Consider the following 13,300-nt stretch of genomic DNA (forward strand, 5'->3'; position numbering starts at 1 on the left):
TTGAGGTAATTATGAGATGGGGCCTATGTACTTAATAAAAGTAAGAACTGGTACGTTTTCCTCTTGTTCACATTTTGCTTTAGATTTCAAACTGGTATCAACTGTGTATCTTCTGGGGGCATGAAGAAAGTGAAAGTGACAGAGAAAAGAAGCCCGCAGTTTACAAGTCACATACACTAATCTCAGTGAAGTGCAGGAAATAACTTAGTTCACATAACCATGCAAAAGGCAATACAGGCACTTTTTCAGATTTGTAGATGCCACGTTCCTAGACAGCTGGGAATACTAGACTCTCTACAGAATATGCTATCAAATACTTGGATCAGGGAACAGGGGTCCTTAAACAGGTAGTATTTAAGGCTCCTTTACCTTGCTCTGGCTCGCCCTTGAGCATCAAGGTCCACAGTAGGAACTCCAACCCGGACAAAGCGGGTGAAGAGAGACTGCTCCATATTTGAATACTTCTGAAAGGCCATATTCTTAATGACTGGAGGTAACTGGTGATGATCACCAATCATAATCCAGCGTTTCAGTCGGCTAAAACCATCTTGAGGATTCTAGAAATGAAAAGTGAGGAGATGACAAACTACTCTAATATATTACCCTGTTAGTCTCCAATTTATCATATGAGTCCTGCTATTTACAAAACAGCTTTATAAGCTTACTAATTTTCATTAACCAGCTCCACAGAGAGAAATGTGGCAAATGTATAGAATGACCTGTGAACCATGAACAGGTGCCATCACCCTTGTGGCTCACAGTGGGTGAGGGAGGGTGGAGGGATTGAGAGGGCAAGCATGAAATTACTCTACGAGGTAAGGCAATCCAGGCTCAGGTCAGAATTAGACAGAGGGTACACGGAGACAGATGCCCAATCAGGGAAATGGAAGGATGTCAGACAAGACACCTTGTATCACAATTATGATGCAAGCCAGTTCTGAAAAACTTCTAAGCAGTAAAAATTATGTCTTTAATATTTCCCACAGTATTGCTTTAATTTCCTGCTTTACATATCTCCTTGTTCCTTGAAACATACCCTGATAAAATGCATTCCAAGTCCAAAATAACTTGGCTTATAAAACAACGTTTAGAACTCAATTTATCTATAAATTAAAGCAGTCTTTATTCTTAAATTGGGAATTCCGGGGAGCCTGGGTGGCTCAGTCAGTTAAGCGTCCAACTTTGGCTCAGGTCATGATCTCATGGTTCGTGGGTTCAAGCCCCACGTCGGGCTCTGTGCTGACAGCTAGCTCAGAGCCTGGAGCCTGTTTCGGATTCTGTGTCTCCCTTTTTCTCTAACTCTTCCCTGCTCACACTGTCTCTCTCTCTCAGAAATAAATTAAAAAAAATTAAAAAAATTTTAATTGGGAATTCCACATTTTGTTTTTAATTCTTCCATAGTAAAGACTATTGTACAGTAAGAAATATTCTTAAACATTACCAGTTGGATCAAAAAAATTTAGGCATAAAATAAAGAAAAGCATGTACTCAGTGAACACCAAAAACAATTCTAGAAACAACTCTAACAAAAGAAATGAAAATATAGCTCATCTACCATCCAAACTGCATAACAATGTAATTTTCTTGATTAAAATTACTAAGTCTTTTCAAAACTTAAAGGTAAACGATGAATTTTTAAATAGTACTCCCAGAAAGAAAACAAACTACTAAATAACCAATGAACAGATTAAAGGAAGTTTACAGGCTTAAAATAGATGAGCAAACATAATGAAGTTAAAGAGAATATGTAATTATGGCAATTAGCACCCCAAAACTGTGTAGCTTTTTGACACTGCCCCCCGTAATTCTTCAAAGTCTACTTTCATTGTCTCAGATCTTAGTCTCTTACCTGTAGAAGAAGAGGTATAAAAGTTTCTATCTCCAGAATCTGCGCAGCCTCTTCCATTAAAATATTGTCATACTGAGAAACAGAGAGAAAGGAAATCTTGTCACAAAGACAGCTCGAAAGCCAAACAACTACCACCATAACTATCCAAAAAAAAAAAAAAAAAACCCCAAATAGTATCAGATAAAAATAACATCATACAAATTATTCAAACAGAAAGTTCATGATCTTATTTATCATGATGCCCACTTTTCTAGTTCAAGCCTTAGACCTCGGGGAAGCTCCCTAAATAAACAACTCTACCTTGAGGAGATCTCATGGATCATTTCTTGCATTGCACATCAATTTAGTTATTTTCAATTCAGTTCTTTAAGTTCTACATAAGCAAGAACGAATTTATGATTACATATTAGGTCATTTCCATCAATACTCTTAACCTAGATAGTATCTGGGAACATTTTTTTTCCCCCTTATGAATCCTACCCAGCACATGATAATCCACCTCTTTTTCACCCCTGGCATTCAATTTGTCACCAAAGCTTGAAATTTTATCTTCAAAACTCCCTCTCCATTTCTACCCACCACACCACTGATATGGAAGCCACCACTCTATTGCCAGAAATCTCTTTCCTAGTCCCTCCCCTTCCTGGCTTGCCTCTCATCAACCACTGATACAACAGGCATCAGATCACGTTACCAACCAGTTTCAAACCCTTCAATGGCTTCTAATTGTCTTAGGAAAAAAATCCCTCAACATGGGCTGCAAAAGATGTATTAATAAGGGCTTATATTCAGTTTGGTCCCTGTCTTCCTCTCCTACCTTTCTCCTTACTAATTAAACTTCAACCATGTTGACCTATTTCATTTTCTCAGAACTGGCAAAATGGTCCCAGCTTTAGGCCCTCTGCAATACTATTCTCTCTTCATTTTTTGTTTGCTTGCCTTTTTCTCATTCTTAAAGTACCAGCTTGAAACCCACTTTATCCAGGTCTTTTCTGGCCTCCCAATCTAAAAGTGATTCCCCAGAACTCTTGGTCTCATGGCACATCACAATTTGTAGTTCTATCTGTGTATTTACTTGTTTGATGTCTGTATCCTTCCAGTAGCCCAGTTTCCAGTAACGTCAGGCACTGCACACTTATAAAATAATGAAAAATCAAGTCTTTCTCCAACATAAGGAATTTTCATTCTTTGATGATTACTTCCATCTGCCCAATTTTCTTCTAGATCTATTCTCAACATGTTTTCCTTCCCCTCCACTTCTAATTCTGATCGTTGCTTTAGTGCAACATCCTCTTCTTTGTTTTACTGGTAAAATACCTTCTTTGAGAATTGCAGTACAAATTAGAGTTCCTTTGTTTTGTATTTTTAAGGTTTTCTCCTCTTAGTCTGTTTTCTAGGGAGGTAGAAGGCAGAAGCATAATTAACCCTCTGCTTTTCAATGAAAAGCAGTATTGTTTATATATTTAGTACTGTAGTTTCTGTGCTATTCATCTTTACCAAGCTCTGCTTGTATCTATTTGTCCAAGATAAATAGCTGAGATGAATTTCCATTGGACATCCAATGATGAAAGTTAAGGTTCAATTCTATACTGTTTCCTACTGAAAATGCCTAAAGGTTTACGCATGTGGATGGGTGTCTTCTCTAGCTCTATCTGATGCTGAATTTCCCTATTACAAGGATTAATTAGGTCATACTTGTGGGAGCTTAGAGTTCCAAGAGCCACATTTTCTCACAAGTCCCTGCATGGACTCTCAGGACAATAGACATGATATGAAAAAGAGTGGGAGCAGCTCAAAGAAGATGGTTTAAAGACCCTGCTTTCAGAAAAATAACTCTGAAAATCTAATGCAATTTCACTTACCAAAAATATACGTATAGAATCTACTCAAAATAAAATTTGTTTAATATTTATTTATTTTTGAGAGAGGCAGAGCATGAGTGGGAGAGGGCAGCGAGAGGGAGACACAGAATTTGAAGCAGGCTCCAGGCTCTGAGCTGGCAGCAGAGCCCAATGTGGTGCTCGAATCCATGAACCACGAGATCATGACCTGAGCTCAAGTTGGAAGCTTAACCGACTGAGCCACCCAGGTGCCCCAGATTCTACTTTTTAAAAGACGATTTTGATCACCAAGTAAGATTATAACATAACCATATGGGGCATATTAAGGAAGGAAGAGGGTATATGACTGTGCATGCATGTCCCTGTGGGAACAACACAAGGTCAAATGAAAATGTCTCAAATGCAAAAAACAGAGGAAGTACTAAAGGAGTTTTATCAGGGGAGTTCATCAGGTTTATCAGGGGAGTAGGGGACTGACCTTTCTTAATGTTAAGTAGCTCTAAAGGGTTTTTAAATGCTTAAACCAGATGCAGGTGTCTAAGTATGATAAAACTTCAAAATTAAAAATATAAAAAAATCTGAGGAATACTATCAGCACTCATGCTAACTACATATGTATAGAACAATTAAATAAATGATTAATGAGAATTTGGTACGCTACAAGTAATGTTTTTTAGAACATGCATGACACCATAAAATCTTAATTACGATTGCATCATTTCCCTTGTTAGTAAACTGATGTGATTTAATATCAAATAAAGTATATTTTATTTATATATTTTAACAATTATTTATTCTAAGAGAGAGAGAGAGAACATGTGCAGGAGGGGCAGAGAGAGAGGAGAGAGAATCCCAAGTACGTTCTGCACTGTCAGCGCAGAGCCCATGCTGGGCTTGAACCCACAGACCATGAGATCATGACCTGAACTGAAATCAAGAGTCAGACACTCAACAAACTGAGCCACTGAGGTGCCCCAAGTATATTTTGTATGTCAGTTCCAAAAACAAAATATTTAGGTGAAAAATTCTCACTAATAATTTGCAAAAGGGTAAATTCACACCACTTGTGTAGGTTTGTAGTACCTTTTAACAGTTTATCGTACTTGTGCTACCTGGCAGCTGAGGAGCCTTTTCAGCCAGGATGGCAACTCTTCTATCACCTTGAATTGTTTTAGCACCTACCTTCCAGTGAGCTCACAAGATTTAAAAGTTCTCAGTTACTTTCATTAACAACAAATGCTTTGCTAACTTTGAATTCAAACCAGTACACAAACCCTAATTTTAAACAACAGATAAACCAGTTTCAGAGAAGTTAAATGATTCGTATTAAAATCAGAGTTTAGGCCAGTATCACTAACTAGCAAAGTTACGGGACCTGCAAGTTCAAATTTACTGCTCATTTATTACATTCCAATTTAAATGAGTCATAGGCTATCAGGCTATGGTGCCCATTAACTCTCCTGTCTTTTATCATATGATGAAATCATTTTAAGAGCTTCATTCTATAGTCTAAATGAGTATCCCATATCCTTATAAGGAAGGCTTTTCCTCTACTGAATGAACAAATAACTGGGAGTGGATGTGTATTTAAAACATGAATAATGCAAGCATATATTAAATGTCTCATAGGTGAAAAACATTGTCAATATCATTTTCAGAAGAGACATTTTTTAGTAATTTTAAATGTGAACTTCAAAGGTAATAAGCAATCTCTAAGGGAAATGGCCAAGAGAAGGGAAGGAGAAGGGAAAGGGAAAGGGAAGGGGGAAGGGGTTAAATGAAGGGGAAAGGGGGAAAGGAAGGGGCAAGAGGAAGGGGGAAGGGGAAGGGAAGGGAAGGGGGAAAAAAAGGGAAATAAACCAACAGCTGAAGAGATGCTGAATTAAAATTTAAGTCTCTACCTTGAAACCTAGCTTGACTAAATCATGTCGTTTTAAGGCAGCATGAGTACAAGTCATAGCAATGATTTTGGCTTCTTTCACCAAAAGGTATTTAGATCTGTCCAGTCCACTTCGAAGCAGTTCAGAAGCTCTGAATTCCTATGGGAGTGGGAGTCAGTGAGAGACTGTGTTAGATAACACATTTTATGCATACATTCCTACAATCCAGTTTATCAGACTTAATTCTTGATGAGTTAATATAAATAAATCACAACCTAAGCCTAATGAATCATAACTCTGTTCATTATTAATTAGGTCTTAATTGTGACATTCTGATATTCACTCTAAAATTTAGACTGTTTTTGTATAACATGAAATGTTTACTGTATCAACAAGATTACTAAATAAAATATCTCATTATTTATTTTATTCAAAGTCCCTCCATGAAAACAGAAACAATTTCAAGTATTCACAACAAAAGGAATTAAATGCAGGAGTCTGGTTTCACAGGTGAGAGAGGAGCACAAAAGCCAGCCAGGCAATGGTGAAGTTCCCCAGAGATTAGCAACAGTAGGAACCGCTGTAGAATCTGACCATTCCTACGCTAGGACACACAAGGGAAGGAGGCAGTGCTGTCAGAGCCCAGGGAGTGAGGTACCAGAATAAGTCAGACCAATCAGAGCGAGCCAGGCCAAAGCAAACTGGAGCCATGGAAGACATGAAATCCAAGGCAGCTGGTGGAAAAATATCCTAGCTTCTCTTTTTCAGCCACGATTTTATTGGCTAAACCCAGCCAGAAGTCAATTGATAAGGGAGGGCAGGAAATGAAATCTCCAAGGATCAGCCCCACCTCTGACCATGGCAGAGAACCCCCCATAGAGCAGAGTAGAGGATGGACAGCAGATGCTGAGGGAGGAGCAGACAAACCCAAGCAGAGAATCTAAAATCGAGTTTTATAAACTCTGATCATTATGTCATAGTTAATTTCTGACATTTTTAACATGATTGTTTTTTAAATAACTAAAAAAATACAGGTATGAGAGAGGTACTCTGTTTAAATCTCTCCCACCCTCTCCTAAGACAGCTACTATTATGAAATAAATGTTTTTATCCTTTTAGTTTCCGTTTATGTAATAAACATACTCTAATATTGTTTCATAGGTTCTAATATTTTATTTATTAGTATACTGTATATTTATTATTCTTTTTTTTTAATGTTTTTTAACGTTTATTTATTTTTGAGAAACAGGGAGTGAGCAGGGGAAGGGTAGAGAGAGAAGGAGACGCAGAATTTGAAGCAGGCTCCAGGCCCTGAGCTGTCAGCACAGAGCCCGACACAGGGCTTGAACTTACACACTGTGAGACCATGACCTGAGGCGAAGTCGGACGCTTAACAACTGAGCCACCCAGGTGCCCCATGTATATTTATTATTCTGTACCTACTGTCCATCCACCCATCCACTGACCTGCTCATACATATTTAGTAAACATATACTATGTGCCAGATACTCTTCTAGGAAGAAGGGATAGAATCTTATCTAAAAGGTACAAATAAAACAAAGTCATTCCTCCTTTTACTTGGAGTAATCCTGAACCATCCTACTAAGGAATCTGAGCCTGAATGTGATCCCTTTATGCTAAGTCTTCAAATGATGTTTTCCATAGAGGATGAGAAAACTATAAGCACAAGGGGTCTGGTATATGTGCCCGGATTCCAGACATTTTTTTTTTCTCTTATTTTACCTTAATACTCAAAATGAATCAATCTGGCTAACAAAGCAAGCTCACTTTTTGCCACTGGTTAAAAGGCATAAAGAACATGCATTATGGCCATGTGGCAGTCTCAGATTCCAATTCAAAGAAACACTATCAAATCTCCTTAGGGAATGGGCTGAGCAGCGTTGGTGGTACAGTGATGAGCATAGCTGCCTTTCGAATCTCCTTAGGGAAGCATTCCTTTCTTAAATTCGAAGACTTTTTTATACCAGAAAAGTAAAATTAATGGGGATTCAATTCATATCTTAATTTTTACTCATTTCTTGAAATAAAACTATAAATGTTTTCTTTTTTGAAGTGATAATTTATTTTGAGAGAGAGAAACAGAGACAGCAAGCGAGCGAGCGCACATGCACTCAAGAGCAGGGAAGGGGCAGAGAGGGAGGAAGAGGGAGAATCCCAAGCAGACTCAGAGCTTTCAGCACAGAGCCCAACGCAGGGCTTCATCCCACAAACTGTGAGATCACGACCTGAGCTGAAATCAAGTGTCAGACACTTAACTGACTGAGCCATCCAGGTGCCCCTATAAATGTTTTCAATAATCTCACTTCTGGTTGGTAACATGTGACTATTCCACATTTACTTCATTAAAAAACAAAAACCTAAACCCAACGAAACTTAAAACTTTTAAAGGAAAGTTTAAAAAAAAAAAACCTTGCAAATCCTTACCTCAAGCTGAGTAAAGATTTTCTTAATATGCCTGAAACATCCTTCAGCAATTTCCATGTCTTCTTCATAAGATCGGCCTTTAAAAATGGGCTGAGGGGCATTTGCAAAGTACTCATGAAAAGGGAAGAAAGTGGACACTTCTGTGACATCTGGCAGCGTATTACCTTTATTTTTCACTTTGCTGATATACTCTTCCCAACGGGACATGACCTGTGAAAAAAAGGGACTTGACATTAAATTTCCCAGCTAGTTATTATGTTTTAAGTGATAAAATAAAAAAGGTATCTAGTAAAAATAAGATTTGCTAAGGGAGAAAAAAAAAAGCAGTCCTTGAGCCAGCAAGACTATTTCTTATCTAAGTCACTGACAGACTGCCCTTCTTTTATAAAAGTGACCTTTACGACTATAGAAAAAAAGGTTCTTTAATCAAAAATGTAAAAACTGGAAAGAACCTCAGGGTCATCTCATGGGACTTTTTGATCTTAGACATTTCAGATTCTCCATGGATACTGAAAACAGCATTACTGATGTTTAAAAAACAAAACAAAACAAAACAAAACAACTCTCTGAACAAAGAAATTCTTTATTTTTTCAGTATCTCCGTGTCTCCCCATATACGGTAAGTCCCACTTTAGCACCATTTAAGTAAATTTGGCACTTTCCGCCCTTCTCCCGGACCTTTCTAATATTTCCGATCCTCTTTAGTACATTTACAAAGAACTACTGTTAAACTGATTATATGCCTGAAAACTTATTTTATGACTTTTGTGATATAGCTTGATTATATCTTGGTATGTTTTACTATGCCACTACCACGCGGTTCCCTCTCTGTCTCAATTTTGGCAATTCTCCTCGTCTTTTTAAAATTTACAACTTCAGGGTTTCTCCAAGTATGGTTCTTAGGCAGAACATATGAGAGGCGAAATAAAGACGTAGAGTTCTGGATGCCACCTCTTACTGAAAGAGAATCTCTAGAGACAAAACTTGACAATTTCTTTTAAAAACTTAATTTATTTAAATTCAAGTTAGTTAACATGCAGTGTAGTACGGGTTTCAGGGGTAGAACCCAGTGACTCATCACTTACACATAACACCTAGTGTTCATCCCAGCAAGTGCCCTCCTTAATACCCATCACCCATTTAACCTGATCCCCCCACCCACCTCCCCTTCAGCAATCCTCAGTTTGTTCTCTATTTAAAAGTCTCTTATGGTTTGCCTCCCTCTGTTTTTATTTTAAAATAACTCTCCCAATGTGATTCTTACATGTTGGAAATTGTTAATCTATACTGTGAAGTCTCAAGTTAATTTTTTCCCAAATCAATTACTTAAGCCTCCACAAATTTACAGGTTATTGCTCCTACTTTTAAAGGTAGTTTTCACTGAGAGGCCAGTGATTTTTATTTTGTGCCAAATATATAGTTAGGCATGATCTTTACTCCATTATTCAAAGTTCTAAACTGCCTGAATCTAATGCAGATTACTATGCAAGATGATGTATATCTTCTCTGTGTCACAATCGTGAAATCTGCTCAATCTGAATGGACTGAACTGGTTTGTGCATCTACTTATAATGAGCATAGACCTATCCTTTAAAATACATTTAAAAATTTCAATGTTACAATTTAGACTTAAATATATGGGGGTGTCTGGGTGGCTCAGTTGGTTAAGAGTCCGACTTCGGCTCAGGTCATGATCTCATGGTTCATGGGTTCAAGCCCCGCGTCAGGCTCTGTGCTGACAGCCTGGAGCCTGTTTCGGATTCTGTGTCTCCCTCTCTCTCTGACCCTCCCCTGCTCATGCTGTCTCTGTATCTCTCAGAAATAAATAAAACATTAAAAAATTTTTAAAAAATAAGTAAACATTAAAAAAATTTTTTAAATATATAACATGAAAAGAGAATAACGTTATACAAAATTCTACATTATATCATTATGCCTTACTCTGTTTAAAATTATTAGCAAACTAACTGATTATTAAGGTTTCTTTCTGTTCATTTTTCATTTAGCTTTCTATTTCTCAATATGTCTCACACCCCCAAAAATTAACCCTAACAAAAAAAAAGCACATCTTTAAACTGAAGTCAAAACAATTTTTAACTTAAACCCCTACTTTTGAAATTGCTTGTAAAACATACTAAATTTCTGAAAATTTAAAAGGAGAATGTGTTTTTCTTCATTAGTTGATTAACATGAAGAGTAAAAGTAGGTTACAGAACTGTACTTTGTTACCACTGGGTAGCTAGCATATTTAGTTATAATTCTACAGTAAGGAAAATTAAAAAAGAGAGACTAGAATATTTGTCAATAGCAAGAAAGAAAAAAGTAATAAAATTAAAAAGTAGCAACACTGGCCTTTCAGTGAATGAGTCATCAAACAGTCATTTAGCCAAGAAAATCGAAGATAACAGGAAATAAAGTACTTAACAAACAGAGCTTTGACAACAGCATATATTTTAGTCTACTTGACCAAAAAAAAAAAGCTTTCAGGAACAATCTCAAGAACCCATCCCAGTTTCCAAATGAAGCCCATATATTTAAAAACTCTTAATCTCCTACCTGATATAAGAAGAAATAGCCTGCAGTTTCACATGTATATGAAGCATCTCCTGGGACCCCTAGACTCTTTTGCAAGCGTTTGACTTCTTCTAAAAGTTCTATTCTTCGAGCCAGGACATAATTAACTCTTCCATATCTAAATGTTTCGATTAAGCAAAAAAGCAAAATTATGTAAAGAAGAGACTTTCAAGGAGACTGTCAGCAAAATATTTAAGAGTAAATAGAAAAACTATAGTAAAAACTATAAATGGCCACATAGAAAAAAAAACAGTAGAAAACGTTGTTTATATTCAATGTAAGTGGTAGTTCTTGGATCAGTGCTGATCTATAAACATATGAGTGGTCTGTCTGTGAGGAAGGAAAATCAACTGCATCACTAAAGGTACCACTTAACACATCATTCTTTTTTACCCCCTCCCCTGCCCCCCATAACAAGACCTTAACAAAGAAGAAAGTACAGTGCATTCTGGTGCTAGTTCATCTTATCACAGACCAAGAATACATAGTTTATGGAATGGTTGCTTTGAATAGCACTGTTTTACACTATCATAGAAGTAGATTAATTCTAAAGGCTTTGACAAGTAATTTTAAAATGTATTTGAGTAGGGTGCCTGGGTAGCTTAGTCGGTTGTGTGTCCGACTCTTGATTTTGGCTCAGGTCATGATCTCATGGCTTGTGATGGAGCCCCAAAATGGGCTGACAGTTCAGAGCCTGCTTGGGATTCTCTCTCTGTCCCTCCCCAACTCATGCCCCTCCCTCAAAATAAATAAATAAAAACTTAAAAAACAAAGAAACAAACCCCAAACTTAAAATGCTTAATCATTCTTTGTTATTTCAGCCTGCAAAATTTTGCACCTGAATCTACTAGGCTCATAAATATTTGCTAAATGAGTCAGAAAACTGAAATTTGAAAAATACCTGGCCCAGAGGTATATATTTAAGAAAAAAAAAGCAGTGTATCAGAACTGGATCCCAAAACCTGTACATACTCTTTCCACAAAAACAAGTGCCTTCCATAACCTTTTAACATTAAAAAAAAAACAAAAAACATTAACATAGCGTAAACACGGCTGTTCTCATGTTTAAAGACTGGTCAAAGGAAAAAGTCATGTTCCTTTTTTAATTTTTTTAAATGTTTTATTTATTTCTGAGAGAGAGAGACAGCGTGAGCAGGGGAGGGTAAGAGAGAGAGGGAGATACAGAATCTGAAGCAGGCTCCAGGCTCTGAGCTAGCTGTTGCACAGAGCCCGACGTGGGGCTCGAACCCACAAACTGTGAGATCATGACCTGAGCTGAAGTCGGATGCTGAACCAACTGAGCCACCCAGGAGCCCCAGAGAAGTCATGGTCCTGAATGCTCCTCCATAGTTCAGAAATTCACCTGAGGCAGCGAGAATGATTGAGAATAAAGGGCTATAACACATTGTCTATGTTTAATGAATTTCCTAATTCAGAAGGATATAAACATCATAGGAGGTAACTTTTTTCTGTTTGCTTATCTAGATCTTAAAACGTTTTCTACAGTAAACACTTTGGTAATTGGGAAAAAACTGAAGATGCTTATACAGAAGTCTGTAATAAAATGCCAAAATTCTTGTGATATAGGGTTAAATTTAAAAATAAACAACGGAACTCTAAGTGCTACTATTTGTCCTATTATTCCATAAATCTACAACTACACTAAAAAACTAAAGTCTCAATTTAAAGAAGCAATGTATACAATTATAAATAATAGCATGATTACAGCTGATTATTAGAAAGATGAATACCGAAAAGTTGTTTTGGAGTAGTGGAATTATGTATAACCACTCCTCCTTGATCTCACAAGGTTTGAAAATTTTTCTTTAGGCAAAATGATGTTACTTTTACTATATGAAATGATACTGTTTTTCCTTTTAATTATGACAGAGGGAGGAAAATGAAAAATGTGCCCAATGTGACAAGTACATACCTAGTTAACAGAGCTAGGACTTGGCTTGTCTATCAGAAAGCAAAAACTATTACTTTCTTTGGAAACTTGGTATTATCTGAAATCCTTTTTTAAGTTCTACTTCTGTTCTGTTCTAACATTCTTTAAAAAACTACAGATGCTACTGCGGTATAATTATAATACCATCTTTATGTTGACTGAATGCTGGATTATTAAATTTTAGAGTCTAGCCCACTTCTGTAAGTTTAATATGATGAAATACCCATGGCAAGAATTCAGAGGAGTAACTCTGGCTAGTCCAAAATTAAGAAATCTAGAGCCGCAAATATAACTTAATGTGTGTTCTTTGCCCTATGACTTTTCAGAAGCTAACAAATGTTTGGTGAGCTCTGTAATAGAAGAACTCAAAATAGATGCAACATAATAATTTAAAACTCCTTTAGTTCTTTTGATGTCTATGATCAATTTAGTCAAAGGTCATGTTCAATAGCTAAAGGCTGTATTAAATATGGGCAGCTGTTTGTTATGACCATTGTCTGAAATCATGCTTTAAAAATGGATTTCAATATAAATGAAATGAGCTATTATAAATGAACTTGGAAGGGAAAATCTAAAATACTAACAATAGAAGAAATTTTGATTTGTAAACTTTTAGTTACTTTATAATACGTAATGTTAAACAAAGTCCAGCTAAATGGCAATTAAGTACCTGTGCTTACAACAATACTCACAACCCCAAAGCTTTTACTATCATTAATCTCTGACTGTGTTTCATTAATGAACCAACTTCTTAACTGGT

The 13,300-nt window shown here is 36.7% G+C and overlaps 1 protein-coding gene across 1 annotated transcript in view; it reads right to left on the reverse strand.

Annotated features, from left to right (window-relative positions):
- The window catches only part of AQR (aquarius intron-binding spliceosomal factor), a 94,225-nt gene that overhangs the window by 13,708 nt on the left and 67,217 nt on the right, over positions 1-13,300 (reverse strand). Inside the window, exons 25-29 of the mRNA XM_039247259.1 lie at positions 10,572-10,707; positions 8,016-8,225; positions 5,592-5,729; positions 1,850-1,921; positions 370-557 (exon numbers count right to left, since the gene is read on the reverse strand). Coding sequence (XP_039103190.1) covers positions 370-557; positions 1,850-1,921; positions 5,592-5,729; positions 8,016-8,225; positions 10,572-10,707 — 744 coding nt within the window. The remainder of the gene's footprint in view (positions 1-369; positions 558-1,849; positions 1,922-5,591; positions 5,730-8,015; positions 8,226-10,571; positions 10,708-13,300) is intronic.

This window comes from Hyaena hyaena, unplaced genomic scaffold (genome assembly GCF_003009895.1).
Source record: "Hyaena hyaena isolate Hyena2069 unplaced genomic scaffold, ASM300989v1 scaffold_292, whole genome shotgun sequence".
Classification (NCBI taxonomy): Eukaryota; Metazoa; Chordata; class Mammalia; order Carnivora; family Hyaenidae; genus Hyaena; species Hyaena hyaena.